Raw genomic sequence first — 24,728 nt, 5'->3', positions numbered from 1 at the left:
GAGGCTGGTGAATCTCCACCTGGTGGACTACGACCCAAGGGAATGGTGTAGGGGACCAACGGCACTCAGAAGAGCCTCTGCGCTCAGAAGAGCCTCTGTGAGGTGACAGGACTGGCAGGATTTCTATCTTGTCATCTGAGACCGGGTGGAAAGCCAACGTCGCCAGTGAAGAAGAGACCGAAGCCGGTGTATGATGGGTGTGACGAGGCTCAGAGCTGACCGGTACAGATGGGTCCTGTCTGGATTCAGAGGAGGCGGCATGCTCCTCAGAGGCCAACAGGGAGCCCTCCGGAGTCTTAGTGTGTGCCTTCTTGGCATGGGAAGAGCCACAAGGAGAACTATCTCCCAAATCCAAAGACCTCTTCTTGAAGGATTTGGGGCTCGAATCCTTTAGGGAGCTCGTATCCTTTGCATGGGCTGAAACCTTCTTGGAGCCGAGTCCTTGTGTTTAGTCTTGTCCTTCTTAGAGGACTTCTCAAGTGCTCCTTTGGACCCAGCATCCCCTCTCGGGACAGCAGCACTTGGCTCAGTGGAAGAGCTCTGGACCACAGAGGCCAACGCTGCAGGTACCGACTCCGATGCAGCCGGTGCAGAAACAGAGCAGGAGGCAGGAGAGCCTGTTGGAACAGGGCAGCCTTAAGGTGGGAGTCCTGATTTTTCCTCGCCTGCGAAGTCAAGAGACTTGCAGAGAGTGCAGGTGTTGTGGGCCTCCCCGAGACAGAGAAGACAAGAAGAGTGTGGGCCCTGGCCGGGAATCTTACCCCCACAGATGTCACACTTCTTAAAAGGAGCCGGAGATATCATAGCCAAATCACAATCCAAATCATAGTTGTTCAAGCATGCAGAGAATGGTCAACACAACACGAGGGGGTCAGATCGAGAATGGTCAAACAGTCTGAGGTCAAGAATTTCCAGTGAGACAAGCAGAAGTCACAGAAGCGAAGTTCCTAAAGCAGCTAATGTGGCGGAAAGAACTGGGGAAAGAGTGGGAACACAGGGGACTTATAAGGGATGGGTGGAGCTATCGCCAAAAAGTTGCAAAGTTAATTTTGCCCAGTGATTCTAGAAGTTTTCTGAGCAGTACTGCGCATGCGCAGTACAACCCATTTGTATGATTCGCAGAGACCATGAAGAAGAAATGGATTTTCTTTCCAAAGCCCTAATAGGTAGTGTGTGGAAGTTGCTTTCTTCCAATGGAAGGAGAGGGTAGAACAGCAGTTGGCAGTAGAGAACCACTCCAGACCAAACTAAGGCTGGTAAGTAGCTAGAAGATTTAACTTTGTGGTAACTGTTGCCTTGTTAATGTGGTGGCCACACTGACTAGAAAAAGAGAATGTACAACTATCTTTGACTGAGTGTATTTCACATTTCTTACTCTGTAGGAACAATGAAGCATCAGGAAGTTCTTCCTATACAGCAAGGAAGGAAGTGGGTAGTTGCTCAAAAACCTAACAGTGTCCCCCACAGCTGAAATGCCGAGGCTAATAGCTTAGGCAAGGGCTTAGGTTTCTGTGCAGAAGGAGTGTTCCCTTAGCAAAAGGTGCATGAAAGACTATGTTTCATGTGTTGGAATAGACATGGTTCTGACCTTGGTCACAGAGGTCACCATCAAATCCCCCATTGCATTCACAGTAGGCCTCTCCTGTGTCTGAGATCTGACACTGGCCATGAACGCACTGCAAATTCTTGCAAGGGTTGTGTAGTTCCCCTTGCTGGTTGCACAAGGCCCCCTTGTAGTCATCTTGGCACTGGCAGCTATAGGAGAGCGCATCCAAGGGCACACAGATTCCATGCACACACCTGCAAGTCAAGCAAGACATAAAGTTGTGTGTAGGTAGATACAAAAAGTTGCCATTAGGCCAAAGCCTCACTGCGCTCACATGTTTCCACTGTTCTTGTTTCAGAGGGAGTTGGCAACTATCAGCTCTGCAACCATTCTATGTCATCCCTCCTCTAAAAGGAGACTAGCTGGTCTTCACAAACAACACCAGGGCAAAGCTATTTTATACCCCAGCAGATTGGCATGGATGCCTTAGATGTGATGGTCAAGGAGAGTGATAAGCAATCTGTCTTCTCCAAAACTCATATACCATCCTCTGTGATAGGCTTCTGTGAAAGGGCTACTAGAAGATGCTTCATTGACTTCCTAATTTCCTTTAACCTCCAAAACATTAGCATGATTTATTGACACAAAAGTACAGATTTTTTTAAAAAAAGTTTGCTTTCACAGAGGCAGAGTTTTAATGTTTACTGTTTGTTCTAACTATAGTGGCTTCTTCATATGAGTCCTTATTCTTGAATAAAATACTGTCATCTACCAATCTCATAAAAAGACAACCCAGTTCAGGTTTCTTGATACAGGGAGGCATCCCTATCCTGTCTTGTCCTATCTCATCACAGAGGAATAAGCAGAAAAGACAAAGCATTGCCAGTCGGAGCTCACATTCTCATCAAGAGAGAGTGTTAGCCAGTGATCATAGAACTGGAAGGGAGCACAAGGGCCGTCTAGTTCATTCCTTGTTATGCAGAAACCCACTGCTGAAGTACCCCAAGAGGGGAGCATTCAATCTGTCTAAAAACTTCCACTGAAAGTTCAAATACCTCTACCACCTTCCAAAGTATGTTATCCAAATGTTGAACATCTCTTACTCTCAGCAAGTTCTACTTAGTGTTTAGTCATCCTTAGAAACACATTACATTGCTTTAGATCAAGTCAGATTAGTTGCCCACCTAGCCCAGCATTATCTACCCTACTTGCAACAATTCTCTATAATCTCAGCAGAGAGTGTTTACACCTTCTGCCCCTGATCCTTTTAAATTGGGGCTCAGATTTTCTGGATGCACAGCAAATGCTTTATCACTTTGTCATCTTTTCTCCCAACCCTTGCTATGTCCTCCCCTCCATCCCACAGATGACATGGCAGTGAGAGATACAGCCTAAAAAAGAAGGGCTAAAGGAAGGGGAGAACTTTGGCTGGCACTTGGTATACTCACTTGTGCCCCTGGCAGGGGTTGCTAATGGGCTGGTCACAATGGGGTCCCACCCAGCCTGGATCACAGTGGCAAATAGGACCATGAGGAGTGTTGGGTTGGCAAATGCCATGCAGACAGTAGAGCTTGCGGCAAGGTTCACAGCCAGGCACCACACCTGGCTTCATCTGAGTCTTGGTGAAGTCCTGCAGCTCATTGTTGATGTAGAGGTTGCGGATACAGCCATGAAAGCTGGAACCATTTAGTATCTGCCAGAGGCGGAAGGCAGCAGAGTTCACATCCACAGGCATCCCTGATGGAAGAGAGCCACAGCAACAAAGGTGAGGAGGAGAAACAGGAGCAAAGGGGAAAGAGGGAGGGAAGGAGCTCTGAATCCTCAGCCTAGAACTACTGGGGAAATGACAGAGCCAGGAAAGGTCATTTGGGAAAGGGGGAACATTTAGCCTGCACACTTCCCTCTACCTATCTCTAGGCTTCTTTTCTCACCTTGTTCCTGACTCTAAATGCAAGGGGGAGGGCATCCTGGAAAAGATAAAAGGAAGTCTGTGCAGTGTTTGCAGCAGGGATGGATAGTCTGGTCCAAGGCTGACATTGTATCTTAGAGCCTATCATGATGTGCCCAGAAGCCTGACACAAAAAAAAACCTCTTTTACAAAATTTCAGGGCTACATTTGTCTCCTCTCCCAAAGACACCTAAACTGTTGTAAAATGCCACATTATTGCTCCCCCCTTTCCTGACCCTCAAACAAAATCCTAAAATCAAATTGGAAATGATGCCACTTTACTTCTGGGTTTGGTACAATGTGATCTGCTGGGGATACAGAGTCTAAAAAAATGACCCTGCCCTCAGTAGATTTCCCCACCCTGGGTCACAGTCAAGTCCCACTGCATTATGAAACTCATTGTCTAACCTGGGACAAGTAACTCTCTCTCAGCCTAATAACCTAGTTCCCAGGGTTATTATGAAGATCATGTGGGGAGGAAAAGAACCATGTATACCACCACAGACTCACTGGAGGGAAGGCAGGATGCAAATGTTTAAAGTACAGATAAATAAAGGGTACTTTATTTATTACTATTTAATAGTACTATCCAGTGAAGATGGTGCACTCTCTTGGGAAAACAGAAAATGGACCAAGATAAGAGTTAAGAATGCAAGGGTGGCACTGTCAAACAGAGCAGCCTCCCCCCCCCCACTTCAGTGGGAACATCCTTCCCCTCCCCTGGTTGCAGTCATACCTCCAACATAGAGTGGAGCTTCAGAGTTTAATGTGTGGGCCTTGCCAAAGCTATCCATAGTCATGGGGTCACCTCCGTCAATGGAAAGATTCACCATCCGCTCAAAGGTCACCAGTTCCACTGTATGGAACAGTCCATCATTGATAGTCTCTGCACTAGGGAGAGAAGAGAGGGAGGTAATGGGAAAGGTTCCTAGTACTCATTAACCCACCCTCATTCCAGCTTGGTTTGACATGACATCTGCAAGCATCCTTCCCCATCTAACATACAAGTTCATCACTCACAATAATTCCTGCTTTTTGTTCTCCATAGAAATTCATTTTCAACTTCTGTATTAAGCCTTAGCAAACATTGCTGGGCCACCATCCAAGGTTCAAGTCCTCTAGCCTCCTGACTCATGGATAGGTTGCCATGTCCTCAAGACACATTTGCTTAAAGACTAAGGATTGCACTGAGGTTGGGGAAGAAATCAAGGGCAGAAAGCTACCTGTAAATAGCAGAGCTAGGATAAGTGCCGGGGTCATAGCTGACACGCACATGCCCTTGGTACAACTCAACCGCCATATGGTCAGTGTCCCCATTATACAAGAGGATTCCATTATCTTCAGCTGTGGACACCTGCAAAGAACCAAGGAGCAACAGAGAAGGGGCAGAGAAATTAATTTTATGATGCAACCCATCTTCACAAATGGCACCGAGTAGGAAGAGTACACACACCATTTGGCATGGTGCAGAGGATGGCAGCTCCTACCTGCAAGGTGATGTTGGCACTGGGCCAGTTTTGCAGATCAGTGAACTGGAGGTATGTGTCCCTGTCCACAAAATTGACACTCAGCAGCTTCTCACATTTGGGCCCTCCAAAGCCAGGGAGGCACTGGCATAAGGCACGACTGGCAAGCTCGACACAGTTGGCACCATTCTGGCATTCTGCCCTCTCACAGGGAGTGGGCTGGAGGGATCGATGGGGTGGTATCTCACAGAGTTGACCACTGTCATGAAATGAGCACAGAACAAGGCACAGGCTGGGGGCAGAGGAATGCACTTTCATAGGTATCACCACAGTGTTTCACTGAGATCAGAGCTGGACCTTATTGCAGCTTCTGCCTCTTCCAAGCAGTGCACTCTGCACCTCCCACCTCATATTGTTGTCTGATTTCCCCCTGCTTCAGAGGCTGAGTAAAAGACTATTAGAATCATACAGGTGTGCATGTGGCCTAGTTTTTCCCTCTTCCTTTGGTATAAAGTGAAGCACACCAGCTCAGTCCACAGGGACACTCAAGAGAACAAGGGATATATGAAAACATTATGACATACAAACCATGATCTAGCTCAAGCCTAAGGACCCATTTGAGTTTACATATTCAAAGATGTAGCTATGTTAGTCTGTATGAGTATACTAAAGAATCTTGTACCACCTTTGAGGCTATCCAAAAGGAAAAAGTTTGTAGCATACGCTTCTGTAGGCTCAGTCTACTTTATCAGATGCATTGATGAAGCAGACTGAGCCTACAAAAGCTTATGCTAAAAATGTCTTTTTCCCAGTTACTCTCAAAAGTGCTACAAGATCCCTTTACATCCAGATTTACACAATTTGCTTATTTTGCTCTCTTGGCCTCTTCCCCAATATCAAAATGGCTGGATAGAGCTAGTTCACTTATCTTGGCACTGCCCTCTCACTGCACAAAGGGGGCTACTGCCAGGAAGGTCAGAACAACTTGGATGAGGGCACTATAGGATTCACTCAGCAACCACTAAGAAGGATTCACACCAAGCATTCCATTCCCTACATAGTACTATAATGCACAACAAATAGGAGGCACACTCTTTTCATCTCACAAAACATGGGCCAACCTCTCTTTTACAATTCTCTATAACAGCTCAATACTCCTTTGATTATAAGCCCTCCTCTAACCCCACCCGTAGAAGTAGGAGATCCTTTTCTAGAGGGCAGCACCAGATGCTGTGCTTTGTAGGAGGCAGGTGAGGTGTCACTGATGCACATTTTGGCCATGTCTCTATCTGAAACTCATACCTATAGCCACCAGTACAGAGACAGGAATACCCATTTGGCTCATCAAAGCATCTGGCATTGTTCTGGCACCGGTGATCCAAGCAGTCATCATAGTCCATGCTGCAGTTATCCCCCATGTAGCCAGGCATGCATTCACACCTGGAGGCAAAGGTATAAAAAAAGGCACTCCCTGAGTTAGGACTCCAAAGCACAGCAAGGCACACATGCCAGGTAAAGTCCATGGTTATGTTACATGCTTTTCCCATCTCCTTTACAAATGTTTATTTCCAAGCTCCCCTGCTGATCATGGGTTTAAACCTTTGAGTTGCTAAGCCACTCACTTGGGTCCATCAGAGGAGATCCTACATATGGCCCCATGCTGGCAAGGGCTGAGCTCTGGGGAACAGACATCCATTAGTTGCTCACAGTAAATTCCTGCAGCGAGGAGAGAAAGATAGAGAGAAGGCAGGCTCATGCCTAATGACCCCCATGCTCTGCTCTGCATCTGGTTGCACCAGATCTGCAAAGGGATGGAAGGAGAATGGATAGCCCATACATCCATATAACAAAATAAACTAATACAAACTCCTGTTGCCTACTACCCAGCTGTTTTGATATATTCTATAAGAGGATCAAATCTCACACTAGGACTACAAGTACCCTGAACAATATTTGCAGCAGGGCAGCCATAACATTCACAGAAAAGGAGAATTCTATAGCAGACAGATAAGCAGAGTCATTTCCTCATTTTGTATAGACAATTCTATTCCTTAGGGTCATGCAGATCAGGCAGGGTTGGTGAAATCTGGACAGGGCTTCTGTCCCTTTTAGTGCTGTGTAGAAGAGGGCATTTCAGCAAGTGTTGCTTTTCACCTGATTGCAGGACGAGCAAGACCTACTTCTACACAGCAATTAGAGGTACAGGAACCCTCTCAAGCTTTCAGTCTGACAAGCCTCTTACTGCAGCTTTGAAAACTTACATTTTTGGACTACAATGTCCAGAATTCCCAGCCAGCAGTTTTTATGGAGGTTTAATAGATGAAGGAAATGCCGTAGATATAGTATATCTTGATTTCAGTAAGGCCTTTGATAAAGTTCCCCATGACATTCTTGCAAACATTGTAAAATGTGGGCTAGACAAGGTATCTGTTACATGGATTTGTAACTGGTTGACCAGCCAAACTCAAAAGGTGCTCAACAATGGCTCCTTTTCATTCTGGAAAGAAGTGACCAGTGGGGCCCCAGAGGGTCCTGTCCTGGGCCCAGTGCTATTCAACATCTTTATTAATGACTTGGATGACAGTATTGGGGGCATACGTATCAAATTTGCAGATGACACCAAATTAGGAGGAGTAGCTAATACCCCAGAGGACAGGATTAAAGTTCCAGATGATCTAAATAGGCTAGAAAGCTGGGCCAAAGCTAAAAAATTGAAATTCAACATGGAGAAATGTAAGGTGCATTTCACTTAGGGTGAAAAAATGAAATGCACAGATATAGGATGGGGGACACCTGGCTGAATGAGACTATGTATGAAAGGGATCTGGGAGTCCAAGTAGACCACAAGTTAAACATGAGTCAACAGTGTGATGCGGCAGCTAAAAAGGCCAATGCAATTTTAGGCTGCATCAATAGTAGTATAGTGTCCAGATCAAGGAAAGTAATAGTGCCACTCTATTCTGCTTTGGCCAGGCTCCACCTTGAATATTGTGTCCAGTTCTGGGCCCCATAATTCAAAAAGGATGTTAAGAAACTGGAGCATGTCCAAAGCAGGACAACTAAAGTGGTGAAGGATCTGGAAACCATGTCCTACAAGGAATGACTTAGGGAGCTGGGGATGTTTAGCCTGGAGAAGAGAAGGTTAAGAGGTGATAGCCCTGTTTAAATACTTGAAGGGATGTCATATTGAGGAGGGAGCAAGCTTGTTTTCTGCTGCTCCAGAGACTACAACGCGGAACAATGGATGCAAACTGCAGGACAAGAGATTCCACCTCAACATTAGGAGGAACTTCCTAACAGTAAGGGCTGTTCGACAGTGGAACACACTCCCTCGGAGAGTGGTGAAGTCTCCCTCCTTGGAAGTCTTTAAACAGAGGCTGGATGGGCATCTGTCACAGGGAGTGCTTTGATTGTTGGACTGCATGGCCCTTGTGGTCTCTTCCAACTCTATGATTCTAAAGTAATAGTTATGTAAAAATTCCACGATAGCTACAAGTTTGAGGGTACTACATATAAACTCATAAAAGGAGGGGAATACTTGCAAGGGTTCTCTTGCACTGTAGACATATCCATCAGTATAAATTCATTTAGTGAAACTTGGTGTTCATGATCAACTACTCCATCTGAAAATCCAATGATCAGATTAGAGTTCATTTTAGCTCAGTTTTGCTTCTCTCCAAGTTCACTTCTTTTAAGGCTACTTCATTACTTTCTTTATCCTAAATTGAACTCAGAGGTTCACCCACTTCAAAGGCAATGAATCCTGGAATATGTCTGTAATAGCATAGTGACAACACTAGGGCCCAGAGAACCAAGTGAATACCCCTCTGCAGGATCATTTCAACTTTACCTGTGTAAAATGGAAGGCAAACACAGGTGTAATTGGTGGAGTCACTGATGCAGGTGCCACCATTCTTGCAGCTGCTGTTGTTGCAGCTATTGGTCTTCAGATTGCAGTTAGGTCCTTCAAATCCATCTGTGCAGGAACACCTATTGAAAGAAAAATTAGGGCCAGTTAACACAGAGATGGGAGATTGCTCCTTTAGGGGGTGTTTCAAGACTCTTCCTATTGAGGAGGAGAGTGAAAAGTAACCAGGATGATTACCAAAAAGTGTTCATACTCCAAATACAAGCAAGTCTCAACCTGCATTGCCCCAGTTTATATTCCAAACTTACAATGTTTACCCAGAAAGCTTAGCTCTCCCAGCATGCCTATGCAGATGAGTGAGGAGGGACAGACAAGAAAATTAGGAGAATGTGGGAAGACAGTGAGGCTGTTTCAAGCTTTGGTGTTGAGTTTTAAGCAATAAAAAAGTGACTGGCTTCCTTTTTACCTTCCCAGACTAGGAGAATGAAAGTGGCGGGGGATAGGGAGAAAGCATCTGCAGTCTTGGTATTGCTGCAAGGGTTTCCTTTGCCTTTCTAGAAGGGGGAGTGTAAAGGGAAGGAAGAAACTCCTCTGCTGTTATTTGGAGGAAGACATTTCATTTCCTGCTTAGAAAGGAGGCATAAGGGGGAGGAAGAAACTGAAATCTTGGGGTTTATATGTGTCTGGAAGGCACTTCCTCTGCTTGGTTAGGTGAGGAGTGAACACCTGGAATTTGTCTTCTTAATTTGGCAAGCTTGCCAGAGAGAACACAACAGGAGATCAGCTACCTCTCTTATTGTGCCCTCTGCACCTGTTGCAGAAAACACAGCATGTGATGGGCTGCCCCATTTTCTCCTGGTGTGCTTTTTTCCACCTGGAAAGTCTGCTGGAGGAGACACAGCAGAATAAAACAGTTCTTACCAGCTGCTGTGTGCTCCTTTGAAGGGAGCTGTTGTCTCATAGCAAACCACTCCAGACCAGCCCCCTTGCTGCCTCTTCTGGTCCCTCTGGAGAGTATCTACATATTTCTCTAGTCTGGAAAAGGTAAGCTCTGATATTTTACATTTTAAACCTCTATAAAATTGGTGACGGTGTGAGTAAAACCACCAATTTTATTGCTTTTTCAGTTCTGTTGAAATTTATCCCTTGATCGCCAAGGATTCCTTGGCTTCTCCTATTTGATCTCAGTTTATATTGTGAGTCCTCTCCATTGATGCCCCCTAGGAGGCTTGCGCACCCTAATGATGTTGTGAGCTATGCTGGCGGTGGTATAATAGCCACCGGCAGGGCCTCCCATGCCAGACAGGTCACAACCGAAGGGTCTGACCAAGAGCGCCAAAGGGCAGGATGGGCTCTCTAGCCTTATGGCAACCATCCTAGGAGAAGGAAAACTCCAATCCCAAACCTGGGCAGATGGTGCTCGTCTAACCCTGCAAGGTCAATCATCTCAGAGAAGGAAACTCTAATCAAACCTACGACCCGAGAACCTCGCTGCCACTGTCCATGCTTGTCAAGGCCTCAGCAGACGAACCTCTGGTTTAAAGGGTGAGGCCAGTTCTGTGCACGCTGTGCTCCACCAGAAAAATCCACTGCACAGGCTTGAAGGACACATCCAATCTCCTAAAAAGCCCTGTAGCGATAGGCGAGGGACGAAATGGCAGGTGTAACGATGCACTGGAAGCCGCAGACCCAACCCTGCATGCAGTCGGTTCAGGACTTTGGTCGCTCGAGACTGACCGGGGATGATAGTCTTGTTCGGCAGCATCCTGAATGACCAAGCAGCCTTTTTTAAGGAGAGCATTGCTTGCTCCATATGGAGAGGGGCCTAGAAAAGGTGGCCTAAAGAAAGCTCATCCCCAACAACCCGGTTGGCTAGCCACAGCCAATGGGAATCTTCTGATGCGGTCAAACAAAGACAAAGAGACAAAGGCATACACCAGCCTCCAAAGGTGCAAACAGACTAACGCTTGCATGCTGGAACATCAGAACCATGCAAGATTCTGCAGACAGTGGATGTCCTGAGCGTCATTCTGCTCTAATAGCCCATGAATTGTCACGACTTAACATCGACATTGCTGCTCTTAGTGAAGTTCGTCTCCACGAGGAAGGCAGCCTTAAAGAACATGGTGCCGGCTACACACTCTATTGGTCTGGCAAACCCAAAACTGAAAAACATCTTTCAGGTGTAGGCTTCATGATCAAAAACTCCATCGCCTCCAAACTCGAAACCTTGCCAACAGGACACTCTGATCTCATTATCTCCTTACGCCTCCCACATGTTGTTCTCTTCAGTATATATGCCCCAACTACGCAAGCAGACCCTGCGGAGAAAGACAAATTCTACTCAGACCTACGCCACCTTATACAAAAAGTCTCTGCAGAAGACAAAATCATTATCCTAGGTGACTTCAATGCCAGAGTAGGAAAGAACTTCGAAGCCTGGAAAGGTGTTTTAGGCAAGCATGGTGTTGGAAACTGTAACAATAACGGACGTCTCCTGCTAGAATTTTGTGCAGAACAGCAGCTGACTATTACAAACACCATCTTTCAGCAGAAAGACAGCCTGAAGACAACCTGAATGCACCCCAGATCCAAACTCTGGCACCTCATTGACTACATCCTAGTGCGCCAGAGAAATATTCGCGATGTCCGTCATACCCGAGTGATGCCCAGTGCAGAATGTCAAACAGATCATCGCCTCGTAAGATGTAAACTAAATCTTCATTTTAAGTTTAAACCTAAGAGGGGTGGCATCCTAAAGAGGAGACTCCAAGTCAACAATCTTCAACAAGCTGCCATGAGAGACAACTTTCAGGCAAATCTGCAAACAAAACTTGAAGACCACCCTATAGTCTCTTCTCCTACAGCTCTTTGGCAACATATCAAAAACAGCATCCTGCAGTCTGCGGAAGAATCCTTAGGATTCTCCCTCAAGAAAAGCCAAGACTGGTTTGATGAAAACAACCAAGAGATCCAGGAGCTGCTGGCAAAGAAGAGAACTGCTCACCAGGCACACCTCGCCCAGCCATCCTGCCATGTAAGAAAAGCAGCCTTTCGCCTCGCATGTAGTCAACTTCAACACAAACTCAGAGACATTCAGAACAAGTGGTGGATCAATTTAGCGGAAAAGACACAACGTTGTGCAGATCTGGGTGATTCCAGAGGATTTTACGAAGCTCTTAAAGCAGTGTTTGGACCTACATATCAGACCCAAAGCTCCCTCCCTATACAGTTCAGATGGTCAAACACTAATCACAGATAAAGCTTCCATTCTGGACTGATGGGATGAACACTTCCAAAGCCTCTTTAGTGTCAACCAACTAGTCCAAGATTCAGCTATTCAACAGTTGACACAACAACCGATGAAGAAAGAATTGGACATAGCTCCCACTTTGGAAGACACCGTTAAGGCCATACAGCAGATGAAAAACGGCAAGGCTGCCGGGATTGATGGAATTCCACCTGAAGCTTGGAAACATGGAGGTCATGCACTCCATGCTAAACTCCACAAATTCCTTGTGAGTTGCTGGGAAAAAGGCAAACTGCCATCAGATCTCCTAGATGCAGTCATCATCACCCTGTACAAGAAAAAAGGAGCAAAATCAGATTGCTCGAACTACCGAGGTATAACACTGCTCTCCATTGCTGGAAAAATCCTTGCAAGGATACTGCTGAACAGATTAGTTCCTGCCATTGCAGAAGAACTTCTTCCCGAAAGCCAATGTGGCTTCAGAGCTAATAGGAGCACTACAGACATGGTATTTGCCCTCAGACAACTGCAAGAGAAATGTAGAGAGCAGAACAAAGGACTCTATGTAACATTTGTCGACCTCACCAAAGCCTTCGACACTGTGAGTAGAAAAGGTCTGTGGCAGATCCTGGAACGACTAGGATGCCCCCCCAAATTCCTCGAAATGATCATCCTGCTACATGAAGGCCAGCAAGGTCAAGTCAGATATGGCGATGCTCTCTCGGAGCCCTTTCTAATAACTAATGGTGTAAAACAAGGTTGTGTTCTTGCTCCAACTTTATTTACAATCTTCTTCAGCATGATGCTCCAAAGGGCTACGGCAGATCTCAAAGAAGATGGCATTTACATACGCTACCGTACTGATGGTAGCCTGTTTAACTTAAGCCGCCTGAGGGCCCGCACTAAGACTCTAAACTATCTAGTCCGTGAGCTGCTTTTTGCTGATGATGCTGCCCTTGTTGCCCATAAGGAAGCAGCTCTGCAACGCCTAACATCTTGTTTTGCTACAGCTGCAGAACTCTTTGGACTGGAAGTCAGTCTGAAGAAAACGGAAGTTCTCTACCAGCCTGCACCACAGGAAGAACACCATCCCCACATCACTGTAGGCACATCTGTGCTTAAGTCTGTCCAGCAGTTCACCTACTTGGGAAGCATCATCTCCTCAGACGCCAAGATTGAAAAAGAGATCGATCACAGACTGGCAAAGGCATATAGCGCATTTGGAAGGCTTCACAAAAGAGTCTGGAGTAACGAACACTTGAGGCGAAGTACAAAAATCAGTGTGTATAGAGCCATTGTACTGTCTATTCTCCTCTATGGGTCTGAAACATGGGTCACCTATCACCAACACCTACGACTCCTTGAACGCTTTCATCAGTGCTGTTTACGCACAATTCTAAATATACACTGGATTGACTATGTGACAAATGTTGCTGTCCTCGAGCAAGCAGGGATCACCAGCATTGAGGCCATGCTATTGAGGACGCAGCTGCGCTGGGCAGGACACGTTTCTAGGATGAAGAACCATCGCCTCCCCAAAATAGTATTCTACGGTGAACTCGCCACGGGTCAGCGTAAGAGGGGCGCCCCAAAAAAGAGATACAAGGACTCCCTGAAACAACATCTCAGGCTTGGCCAGATAGATCACCAACAATGGTCCTCCCTGGCCTCACATCGGGAGGCATGGAGACGCACTATCCATGACGCTGCAGCCTTCTTCGAAAGCTCACACCGAACGAGCCTCAAAGAGAAATGACAACACAGAAAGAACCGCAACCTGGAAACATCACCCAAGGAGACTTTCTGCTGTGCTTTCTGCAACCGGACCTGTTTATCCCAAATTGGCCTTTTTAGTCACCAATGCGCTTGTACAAAGCACGGGATGAGTCCTTCCTGAATCTTCGTTCGCAAAGCAAAGCCAGAAAGATATTGTGAGTCCAGAAACACAGCCCTGACATAATCAGTCTAGCACCGGGGACAATTTGTTTGGTTGAGTGTAGTTGGAAACATTCTGGAGGCCACTAGGTTGAGAAAGTTCTTGTCTGACAAAAGAGTTGTGGAATAGATGGGCTTGGTTGATGGGGGTTCAACAGTGGCGCTGAGATGTGAGGAAAAAAAAAAAGACAGGCAAGAAAAGTACACAGATATGAAAAGGTTTAAGGAATCAGGATTAAATGAGAAATAGACAGATATTGTTTATATATATATTCCTGCCATTCACCAATGGTGATTGTATATTGTTTTTCAATCTGTTTTTTGCATGCTTTATTATTATTTGAAACTTCCCTGGCACGAAGGGCACAATTATATAGCTATATATTTAGCTAATAAAATAAATCTATATCTGTGGCCACATTTGGATGCCCAAGTGAGATGAATGTATGAGCTCTGTCTACAGTTGTGCACACATCACACTGGTAGTGATACGTATGTTCCTGGATATGTACTCCATGTATGTAAACAGCCTGTTATGTCAACACACATGATCTGTAAACAGATACTGCTTAGAGTGGGCATAGATGAATAAGTGTGCCCAGGGTATTTGAAATGCTCTTATATTGTCTGCAGCCTGTTCAGTTTAGAAGAGGAAGGAGAGGCAGACGAACTAGTGACCCTCCCTCACTAGCTGTATATTGAATTACTCTGTGGTCTGAAAGCCCTGCTACCCTTTCCTAAACAGACAGAGATCATCTCCCTGCCTACTACTTTTCCCAAAGGCAGTATCTAGTATGGCATGTGCAGGGAAGCAGCTTTGTCAACCCCCAAAGGACATTATGTGCTAGCTTTGAAGATGCTGGGTTGTTATGGTGACGGGATGAGAGGCCATTTAGCATCCTGGCAATTTGGGTACACAGACAGAGCTGGGGCCCCAATCTCTCCCTATAGCCTGTGGTTTATTTTCAGCTGCTAATTATGGTCTGTTTCCCAGAAAGCCGCCTACGCTGTACTCTGAAGAGTGGAATGGGAGGAGTCCTGGGAACAGAGGACCAACTATAAATCAGAACCCCAAGAGATTGGAACAACTGTCAGTTCAGTGAGGTGCACATATTTCTATGATCTGCCCTCTTGGACCTCAGTCCATAGTTATAGAAAGAAGCTTTAAGTGGCCATTAGGGTCAGGGCCTGCAGCAGAGGTGAGTCTTGTTCAGTAAGTAGTGGAGACCGAGAGTGCATCTTTGTGCATCCTTGGATATCACAAACAGCCTCCCACCCACTTTCCATTTCTGATTAAGGGCGGAGGCCAGTATCTTTTCCTGAGCCAGGTTGGTTAGGGACAGAGGGTGCTGGCAGCCTTGTGTTGAGTAACAGCAGCTGGCTCTTGGCAAGCAATACATCCCAGAGCCATTCCAGATATGAAGAACCTGCCCATTACCAAACAAAGCCCCTGGGTATGTCCCTGCATTGCCACTCACATAAAGCTGACTCCATCTCCTTCATGAGACAGGCAGGTCCCACCATTCTCACAGGGCCCACTGGAGCAACCATCAACAGAGAATTCACAGTTTCTTCCCTGAAAGAAAGGAAAAAGAGGAAGCAGTTGCTCTTCAAAAATGGAACGATGATGCTCTAGCTGAGATATGATGTTTCTCATAAAAACACAAAGAACAAGGATAGACATGGGTGGGGGGAATATGCAAGAGTCCCTCAAAGTTATTTTTGCAGAAAAGGGAAGGAATGCAAATGAAAATCAGTCTTTCTTCCCCAACACTGAAAATAAGTGGCAACTATGGGCCTAACTACTTGAGGCAGTATATTTATTTAATATTCTACCTTTCTCCCAATATGAGACCCAACACAGCTATGTATTTTGCCTATTCATGCTGGTAGTAATAGGCTGGGCTTGATGTCAAACCAAAGCTTGGGTGTAAAGCAAAATGCCCCTCACTATGTCTGAGTCTCAATACAAGCCCAGTTCTTGCCACCATCGTGCCAGTTAATATGAATGGAAACATACCAGTTTGAGAGTAAGCATTATCGCACATCTCACCAATAGCATGATTGGGGCTGCTTCTGCATGCCCTATGCCCGACCCAGCTTGCCTTTATTATTTATTTACTTACTTACTTTCTTTTTACTTTTACTTTTTAATGCAGTCCCAGAGTTATACTAATATGATTTAAACTTAAAAAAAAAGAAAAAATAGGAAAAGATAATAAAGGAAACCAGCTTGTCTGGGAATAGTGAGGGGGAGAGGAGGAGACACTGACACCATGTGGTTGCCAATACTGGAACTGCAGCAATAGCAATATTTTGTACTGGAAGACTAATAGGACTGCAGTGCAATCAGGAGCTTATTGATGTATTTCTCTTGCCAGTAAAAAAGGATGCCCTAGCTACACTTAGGAGGTACAGCAGTTACATGTCAGAAGTGACACTGGGCGATAAGTATTGTCCCAGGTGCTATTTTCCAAATGGAATTGCAGTTTAAAAGCCATGGGTAGGAATCTCCATAATCTCCTTTTTTGGTCCATGTAGTCTATGCCATGGTATGGCCTTCAATAAAGCAATTAAGTCCTTCTTCTCTTTCCCAGTGATCCAGTCCTCTCCTGTTGATGCTTTCCTCCCCATACACATCACCCTTCTCACCTTGTACCTCCCCATACACATCACCCTTCTCACCTTGTACTTGCTGGAGCAGATGCAGTGGTAGGAATCCTGAGGACCTTGCTGGCAAGTACCCCTGTTTTGACAAGGACTGGAAAGACAGGGGTTGCACTTGGCCTGGATGGCTACAGGGGGAGGTCCTGCATACAATGTAGAAGAACCATCACACAAACAGGAATGAATAACTGAAGTCAAAGAATTACTCTTCTTCACTCACTACAGGTTTCTGATTTTGTAGGAAGGTTATGGGAGAAAGAGGCACTCAACATATAACCTGTAACACAGTACTAAGCATGTACCTCTCTTCCTGTTTTTTTCTCCAACATTTGCCCTCTGTGATCTTAACACAACGAGCTGAATATGATATCAGTAGCATGTCTGACGCTAAGAGCTGATATAAAAGTTCCACAAGCCATGCTGAAGCCTCACTAGCCAGCATCAGACCCAGCGTTAGACCAGCATATTTTCCATCTATGCCTTCATGTCCCTATCTTTTCATTCCACCCACTCCAGCCCTGTAAAATTAGTGTCCACCCAGCTTTTTTTCCAGAGAAAGACTTGGAACTAAGGAGCCCTAGCTTAGTCTCATGTGGTGGGGTAAGCGCCTACTGACTAAAGAACCATGATTTGGGAAGTAGATGTTCTGTCAAATGGTCTCATGCTCATGCCTTACTTGCCCCATAACTCCAGTAACTTACCTTGGCACTCAAACTTTTTGGCTGGTGTGGTCAGCAGCAGTTTGCCTTCCATGTCAGTAGGGCCAGCACAACGGGCAATGCCAGGTTCTTTGTAGCCAGTTTTGACCCATCCTGAGAGCCAGCGCATATGACAATCACAGTACAAGGGGTTGGCACCAATGGCTCTGTGAAAGAACAAGAATCACATTTTTTACACAACTATTAAAGATACAGGCCCCTCCTTCATGGCATCTGGTCACAAATTGCCTTCAGTGGCCCTGTAACTGATCTCCACATTTTCAGTTCTTGGCTTTGAATCTTCCTACATACAGTGGGGTTGTTTCATCCTGGACATTCTCTCTCTTCTTTATCTTCTTTTCCCCCTAAAGGGCTGATCCTATCTTAGCTTCTCAGTACTTGATGGTAACATGTGTGTATTGCTTCAGCTGAATGCAATTCTGCATCACTCTTCATCTGAGGTTACATGCACTGAGCAATCAACAAGTATAATTCTCAGTTGTCTGTTGCCACAAAAGCAGTGTTTGTTAGCATACTAACATAATTTAAAATGTAAGCAAATTGAAATTGACCTTACTTGGAAAATGCTAAATCAGGGGGGCGGGGGGGAAATCAACGGTCTGGCAGCCAAGTGCCAGAATCAATGACAGGAAAAGCACAGATTGCTCCCAGATTCACCTCTCTGTGCCTTGATCATCCTTTTTAAATGGACCTAATGTGGTGCCTTATAATACAGACCTTTAGGCTTCTGGTCAATTTCCTTTGAATTTTTCTGCAGTAGAGGATAAGAAACCAAGCTTAGGTACCGCTTAACTTACAGCCATTTAGTCAGCAGAACCTAAGGGCAGAGTTAGTAAATGTTACTTTTTACACTGCAACTCCCTGAATTCCCAGCCAACATGGCTAATAGGGTGTGGGAGTTGTAGTTCAAGACATAATGGCGCGTTACACACCGCCATAAGGGACGTCCTTAGGACGTCCCATTTTGAAAAAGGGGCATCTCTTCCAGACGCCCCTTACCCTATCACGGACAGAGTCCGTAACAAATGGCGGCATCCGTTCCACACGGCCGCCGCCATTTTGACGTAACGGACGCTCTGCGTCCGCACGTCACGGCCCAGAAGTGACGCCGCGAATGCGCGCTTTGGCACTTGCGGCTTCTCTTCTGGGTTGCCGGAAGGAGCGCGATTTTCACGCTCCTTCTTTGCAGCGTGGAGGAGTCACGCGGTTTGGCTGCTGTGACTCCTCTGCGCTGCAACTGGCAGTGGCCCAAGACCGCCCCTTTTGGGTGGTCTGTAATGGGCCCATGTTTCCAAGCTCTAAGGGCTGTCTAAGTTATGCTTACTTAACTTCTTGGGCACACTGGAGTGCTTCAAACCAAGTTGCTTCCTTCTGGAAAAAGATGCCAACAGGATCTTCAGCAACACTTACAGAAAAAGAGAACTGGGCTGGCCTCTGATGATAGTCATCATTCAAAACAGTCACCCACCAAATCATCTGTTACCACCTCAGGCAAGTTTGCCTGCCTTCCTGGTTTTCATATCAAAATGGAAATAGACTCCTGCCCACCAACATTCTCTGAGCAACTGAATAAGCAACTGAAAACAATGATGTTCCCTCATATGTAACATCCAGGTACTGCCCTACAGAGTGTCAGGAAGCCCCAAGTTAGGAGTCAGGAGGAATGGATGCTCATTCTGAAGCAAGTACTCACAAGTGAGATAGAGAAGTGACATCTGCAAAGATCCCTTCAGGGAGTGTAGAGACGTCATTTCCATGGAGGGACCTACATGGAAATAGAAACAACAAGGGGAGTGGTGATGGTTATATTGGTTCCTTTCATTAGTACCTTTACAAAGTTTGTGTGAGGAGGATCATAATTTTTTCCACAGTTTGGGCAGGGGCTTCGGACCCATAGATATCACTAAAAGTATGTGGATCCTATATTATTTCTCTGATAATTAAAGCACTGGTTTGTGGAAAAGATGACTTAGCATAATGTTCTTGAGAGAGCAGATAGCTTACATTTCCCCTCTGCTCCCTTTTGATAGCTTCTTAAAGCATTTCAACAATCAAGCCACAGCCTGATTCCACAGAGGTGTGAACTTGTGTGTGAATGTGTGATAACCCTGCATTGGTGCATAACTGGATTATGGCACACAGAAATATAAGATACTTACAGCAGCCGTAGTGAACGGAGCCCCTCAAAGGCCAATGGGGGGATACACTGCAGGGCATTATAGCTGAGAATCCTGAGTGCTCATGAAGAGAAGAAGGAACAGTTCAGATCATCACATACTCTTCAAAAACATCTCTCACACCCTGACTGACATGGCTGTCTGTACCCCTTCCCCTTCAGTCCTATTTATTTTAAGATTCTCTACTCAGCAATGAGGCATAATCTGCTTTGGGAGATTGACTAGAATCTAATCTTGGCTACTGCTGGCATCACATTCCAGGTTGAGAATGCAGTATTATTTGGCATGAGTGTAAGATTGGAACACTGATAGTGACATAGAGAATGCAAGAACTGCTAGCCAATTAAATATTTTACTATAAACCGCCCCTGTGACTCTGCCTTACTTCTAATCACTTGGTGGGTTTAATATTCAAAGTAACTACTATGAAAAAATAATAGTTGCTTCTTTCAGCAATACAGAACTGGCATGCCATTTATTTTTCAGACCATAGGCTAGAATCTTGTATGGGACTTATATATGCATAAGCACAGTAGTTATGGTGCTGTACAGTGAATCCACCTCCTCCTGACCCTCTCAGTTCCCACTTAATGAAAAGCAGCAACTGTGATTGATGCGAGGAGGGCTGTTCTGCTGTCACTTGGGAAGCAGCTGACTGCCATTTCCACCCCCTCCCATAAGCAATCTCTAGTGTGACAAGTAGACTCAGGCCCTCATGGTAATTCCACTGGAGATCATTTGTGCAAGGGGTGGTTGGGAACAACAGACAGGTGCTTTCTGATTGGCAGGGAAAGAGATTCCTATTGATCACAGTGGCTGCTGCCTGGTAATTGGAAACTGGGGGACTTTCATGACTTTTACATAATTCCTTTTAAAAGGAGCTATGCAGGGATCATGAATATGTAACAGTCATTAGTAAATAACTCTAGGTTATGTATTAGCCACTGCTCAACAGAATTCTGGCCAATGTCTTAAATATTTTGCACATCATAAAAGATGAATTTTGCCACCAGGACTGGAATCTTCTCCTTCTAGACTATAATCTGAACCCCAGAGTAAGTAACATGGAAAACATAGGGGGAAACTTCAAGATCTATAATTATGTGACAATTTTAGGATTTTAAAGCCAATATTAGGATAGGAACTGAAGAAAAGTTCATTATCATTTTGAGGAAGTCCAAAATACAATGCTATTTGTTGTGGCATAAGGCTTTAACAAATAGTATACAGGCATGAATTTGTTTCTAGATATTTGGAACCAGCATCTCCCATCCCATCTATGAGCATCTTCTTTGACCAGAAAATAATCTCAACTGATCTACAGTATTTCAGTCACAGCCATATTTTGCATTTTTTAAAAGCCTGGAAAACATTTGCCATTTTAAAGGAGGCTTTTGTCTCCTTATAGTCTCCCAAACAAGGCATCCTCCTGCAAGTTGCAGTAGCACAAGACTCCCTTTCCGGTATGCCATCTAGATGCTGCTTTAGACACACTCACAAGGTGGTGAGCTGGCTCATATTGGTGAATGATGAGTTGCTCAGAGAGCTGATCTTGTTGTTGCTCAGATCCCTGTAAAACAAAAGTACCAGAGAGACTCTAATGTCATTTGTAATTCATTCTTCCTTATGCATCATATTATTCTCCTTTCACTTCCCATAACAGACACCTTCACATGGAACAGTGACTTCATAGTTTGCACACCTATAAAAATGCATTGATATCCACAAATCTGTCATCTGCACAGTCCTCCTGTGCAGATGACAACAACTAATTCCTCTAAATCCCTTCTTGGTCTGTTCATTCCTGCTAGAAAGGCATCTTGATGAACAGTGTAATGAAGACAGAGAGAAATCTAATAGTCCAGATGCTCTGAAGATCATAAGGAGAACAAAGATTCTGCACAAAGCCTTGAAAGGTTATCTTTTCAGTCTATAGTTTATAGAATCCCCCAGCCAAATTATTGGAAATTTCAGTCCAAAAAGGAACTTGTCCCAGCTGTGTTTTCTAACCATGGTGTGAATCAGTGCTATTAATAATTGTGTTTCACTGCCATAAATAAACTGATAACCTTATGGTGTTCCTCAGGCATAAAGTAAACTCACAGAGAAGGAAAGTCTGGTGAGGTAGGGGCAATGAAGAAAAAATACCCCACAAAAAAGATTTGTTGTTGTTCTTGTGTATCCTCAAGTGGTTCCCAATTTATGGAGACCTTAAGGTGAACCTATCATGTGGTTTTCTTGGCAAGAATTGTTCAGAGGAGGTTTACCACTGTCTTCCTCTGAGGATGAGAGCATTTGATTCTAACTAACAAGGCTGACTTGGTCAATGGGGTGCAAGTGGTGGGATCATTAGGTGGAAGTGACCATGTTCTCCTGGAGTTTGTTATACAATGGAATGGAGAAGCCAGGCATAGTCAGACACGCATTCTAGGCTTTAGGAGAGCTGATTTCAGTAAACTTAGGGAAATACTGGGGGTGATCCCATGATCAGGAATACTAAAAGAGAAGGGAGTTCAGGATCTCAAGAGGGAGATACTGAAGGCACAATTTAAAACAGTTCCAATGAGGAAGAAAAATGGGAGGTGTCTCAGGAAACCAGGATGGGTGACTAAGGAACTTTCAACTGAGCTAAGTTTTAAACGGAACATGTATAAGAAATGGAAAAATGAAGAAATCACCAAAGGGGAATTCAGACAAATAGCTAGCCTGTGTAAGGGTAAAGTCAGAAAAGCTAAAGCGCTGAGTGAACTCAGGCTTGCTAGAGAGGTTAAGAACAATAAAAAGGGCTTTTTTGGATATGTCTGCAGCAAAAGGGAGAATAAGGAAATGGTACGGCCACTGCATGCACAAGATGGCAAAATGCTAACATGGGACAGAGAAAAGGCAGAATTACTCAACACCTTCTTTGCCTCAGCGTTCTCAGAAAAGGAAAAGGGTGCTCAAACTGAGAAAAATGGAGCAGAGGACAAAATAGGTGAAAGTCAGAACAGAATAGGAATACAGGGATCCCTTGTTAATCTAAATGAATATAAGTCTCTAGGACCAGATGAACTACATCCAAGAGTATTAAAAGAACTGGGAAATGTAATATCGGAGCCATTGGCAATAATCTTTGAAAACTCCTGGAGAGCAGGAGAAGTCCCAGCAGACTGGAAGAGGGCAAACGTTGTTCCCATCTTTAAAAAGGGAAAATAAGAGGATCCTAACAATTATCGTCCAGTTAGTCTGACATGAATACCAGGAAAGATTCTAAAGCAGACCATTAAACAGAGAGTCTGTGAACATCTAGAAGGCAATTCCATAATCACAAACAGTCAACATGGGTTTCAGAGAAACAAGTCATGCCAGACAAATCTTATCCCTTTGATAAAATTACCAGCTTGGTAGATGAAGAGAAAGCTGTGGATATAGTATATCTTGATTTTCGTAAGGCCTTTGACACTGTTCCCCATGACATTCTTGCAAACAAGCTTGTAAAATGTGGGCTAGACAAGGCAACTGTTACATGGGTTTGTAATTGGTTGACTGACCGAACCCAAAGGGTGCTCAACAATGGCTCCTTTTCATCCTGGAGAGAAGTGACCAGTGGGGCCCCAGAGGGTCCTGTCCGGGGAACAGTGCTATTCAACATCTTTATTAATGACTTGGATGACAGTATTGGGGGCATACGTATCAAATTTGCAGATGACACCAAATTAGGAGGAGTAGCTAATACCCCAGAGGACAGGATTAAAGTTCCAGATGGTCTAAATAGGCTAGAAAGCTGGGCCAAAGCTAAAAAATTGAAATTCTACACGGAGAAATGTAAGGTACAGCACTTAGGGTGGAAAAATGAAATGCACAGATATAGGATGGGGGACACCTGGCTGAATGAGACTATGTATGAAAGGGATCTAGGAGCCCAAGTAGACCACAAGTTGAACATGAGTCAACAGTGTGATGAGGCAGCTAAAAAGGCTAATGCAAATTTAGGCTGCATCAACAGAAGTATAGTGTCTAAATCAAGGGAAGTCATAGTGCCACTATATTCTTTTTTTATTAATTTCAAATAAAACGTGTGTAAATAAGACAAAAACAATTACTTACAATGATTTCTTTTACATTTGTTTACACTATACTATTAGTTGTATTTTCTTCATTAAGCTTCCTAAGGCTAAGTAAATTTCTCTCAATAATTGGAAATATTTACAAACTGACTCTTATCTAAACTCTATCATATTTATCCATAAAATCCATAAGTTTTTCAGTAAGTATTCTAGTCCAATATTGCTTAAGCCCACATACACCTTTATGGCCACCCAAGTTTTTATTACCTTCCTGTATTCTGCTTTGGTCAGGCCCCACCTGGAATACTGTGTCCAGTTCCTGGCATCACAATTCAAAAAGCTCATTGAGAAACTGGAGTGTGTCCAAAGGAGGAAGACTAAAATGGTGAAGGGTCTGGAAATCATACCCTATGAGGAACGACCTAGGGAGTTGGGGATGTTTAGCCTGGAGAAGAGAAGGTTAAGAAGTGATAGCCCTGTTTAAATACTTGAAGGGATGTCATATTGAGGAGGAAGCTAATTTGTTTTCTGCTGCTCCAGAGAACAGGACCCGAAACAATTGATGCAAGCTACAGGAAAAGAGATTCCACCTTGACATTAGGAGGAACTTCCTGACAGTAAAGGCTGTTTGACAGTGGAACACATTTCCTTGGAGAGTGGTGGCGTCTCCCTTCTTTGAAGTCTTTTAAACAGAGGCTGGATGGCCATCTGTTGGGGATGCTTTGATTGAGAGTTCCTGCATGGCACGGGTTTGGATTGGATTGCCCTTGTGGTCTCTTCCAACTCTATTATTCTATGACTTGCCCAAAATCACCCAGTGCATATCTTGTCACCCACCCTTAAAAGAACCCCCATATATTACTATAGAAGGAAGATTCTTATGATGGTTAGGAAACCTGAGACCATGTGATCTCAGCAGGAGCCATTTACGGACCCTACAGGAAAGGGTTGTTTTCTATTCATTTGCAGGTCAAAGGACTAGAAGACATCTGAGAAGGATCTAGGTTTCTCACTATCTTTGGCTGAATTAACCAGACCCTACTTCGATGGGCTCTACTTCCTTAAGTGTGAGAGTATGTCAGCTACAGCTTCCTTTGGAAATCTGC

General features: G+C 44.6%; 1 protein-coding gene across 2 annotated transcripts in view; it reads right to left on the bottom strand.

The window, feature by feature from the left end:
* Window positions 1-24,728, bottom strand: part of LOC149318427 (slit homolog 1 protein-like) — a 169,190-nt gene that overhangs the window by 5,828 nt on the left and 138,634 nt on the right. For both annotated transcript variants that reach the window (XM_089509672.1, XM_089509673.1), the window contains 14 exons: window positions 21,075-21,146; window positions 19,559-19,630; window positions 19,093-19,164; window positions 17,382-17,545; window positions 16,699-16,823; window positions 15,492-15,589; window positions 8,811-8,950; window positions 6,583-6,676; window positions 6,263-6,400; window positions 4,982-5,219; window positions 4,718-4,848; window positions 4,231-4,385; window positions 2,995-3,283; window positions 1,589-1,800 (listed from right to left, as the gene is read on the bottom strand). In XM_089509672.1, the coding sequence (XP_089365798.1) occupies window positions 1,589-1,800; window positions 2,995-3,283; window positions 4,231-4,385; window positions 4,718-4,848; window positions 4,982-5,219; window positions 6,263-6,400; window positions 6,583-6,676; window positions 8,811-8,950; window positions 15,492-15,589; window positions 16,699-16,823; window positions 17,382-17,545; window positions 19,093-19,164; window positions 19,559-19,630; window positions 21,075-21,146 (2,000 nt within the window). The remainder of the gene's footprint in view (window positions 1-1,588; window positions 1,801-2,994; window positions 3,284-4,230; window positions 4,386-4,717; window positions 4,849-4,981; window positions 5,220-6,262; window positions 6,401-6,582; window positions 6,677-8,810; window positions 8,951-15,491; window positions 15,590-16,698; window positions 16,824-17,381; window positions 17,546-19,092; window positions 19,165-19,558; window positions 19,631-21,074; window positions 21,147-24,728) is intronic.

This window comes from Sceloporus occidentalis, unplaced genomic scaffold (assembly GCF_023333645.1).
Source record: "Sceloporus occidentalis isolate IW3139 unplaced genomic scaffold, rSceOcc1.0.p SCAF_2, whole genome shotgun sequence".
Taxonomy (NCBI): domain Eukaryota; kingdom Metazoa; phylum Chordata; class Lepidosauria; order Squamata; family Phrynosomatidae; genus Sceloporus; species Sceloporus occidentalis.
Note: the sequence above shows the minus strand (reverse complement) of the source record. Positions and strands in the feature narration are given on the sequence as shown.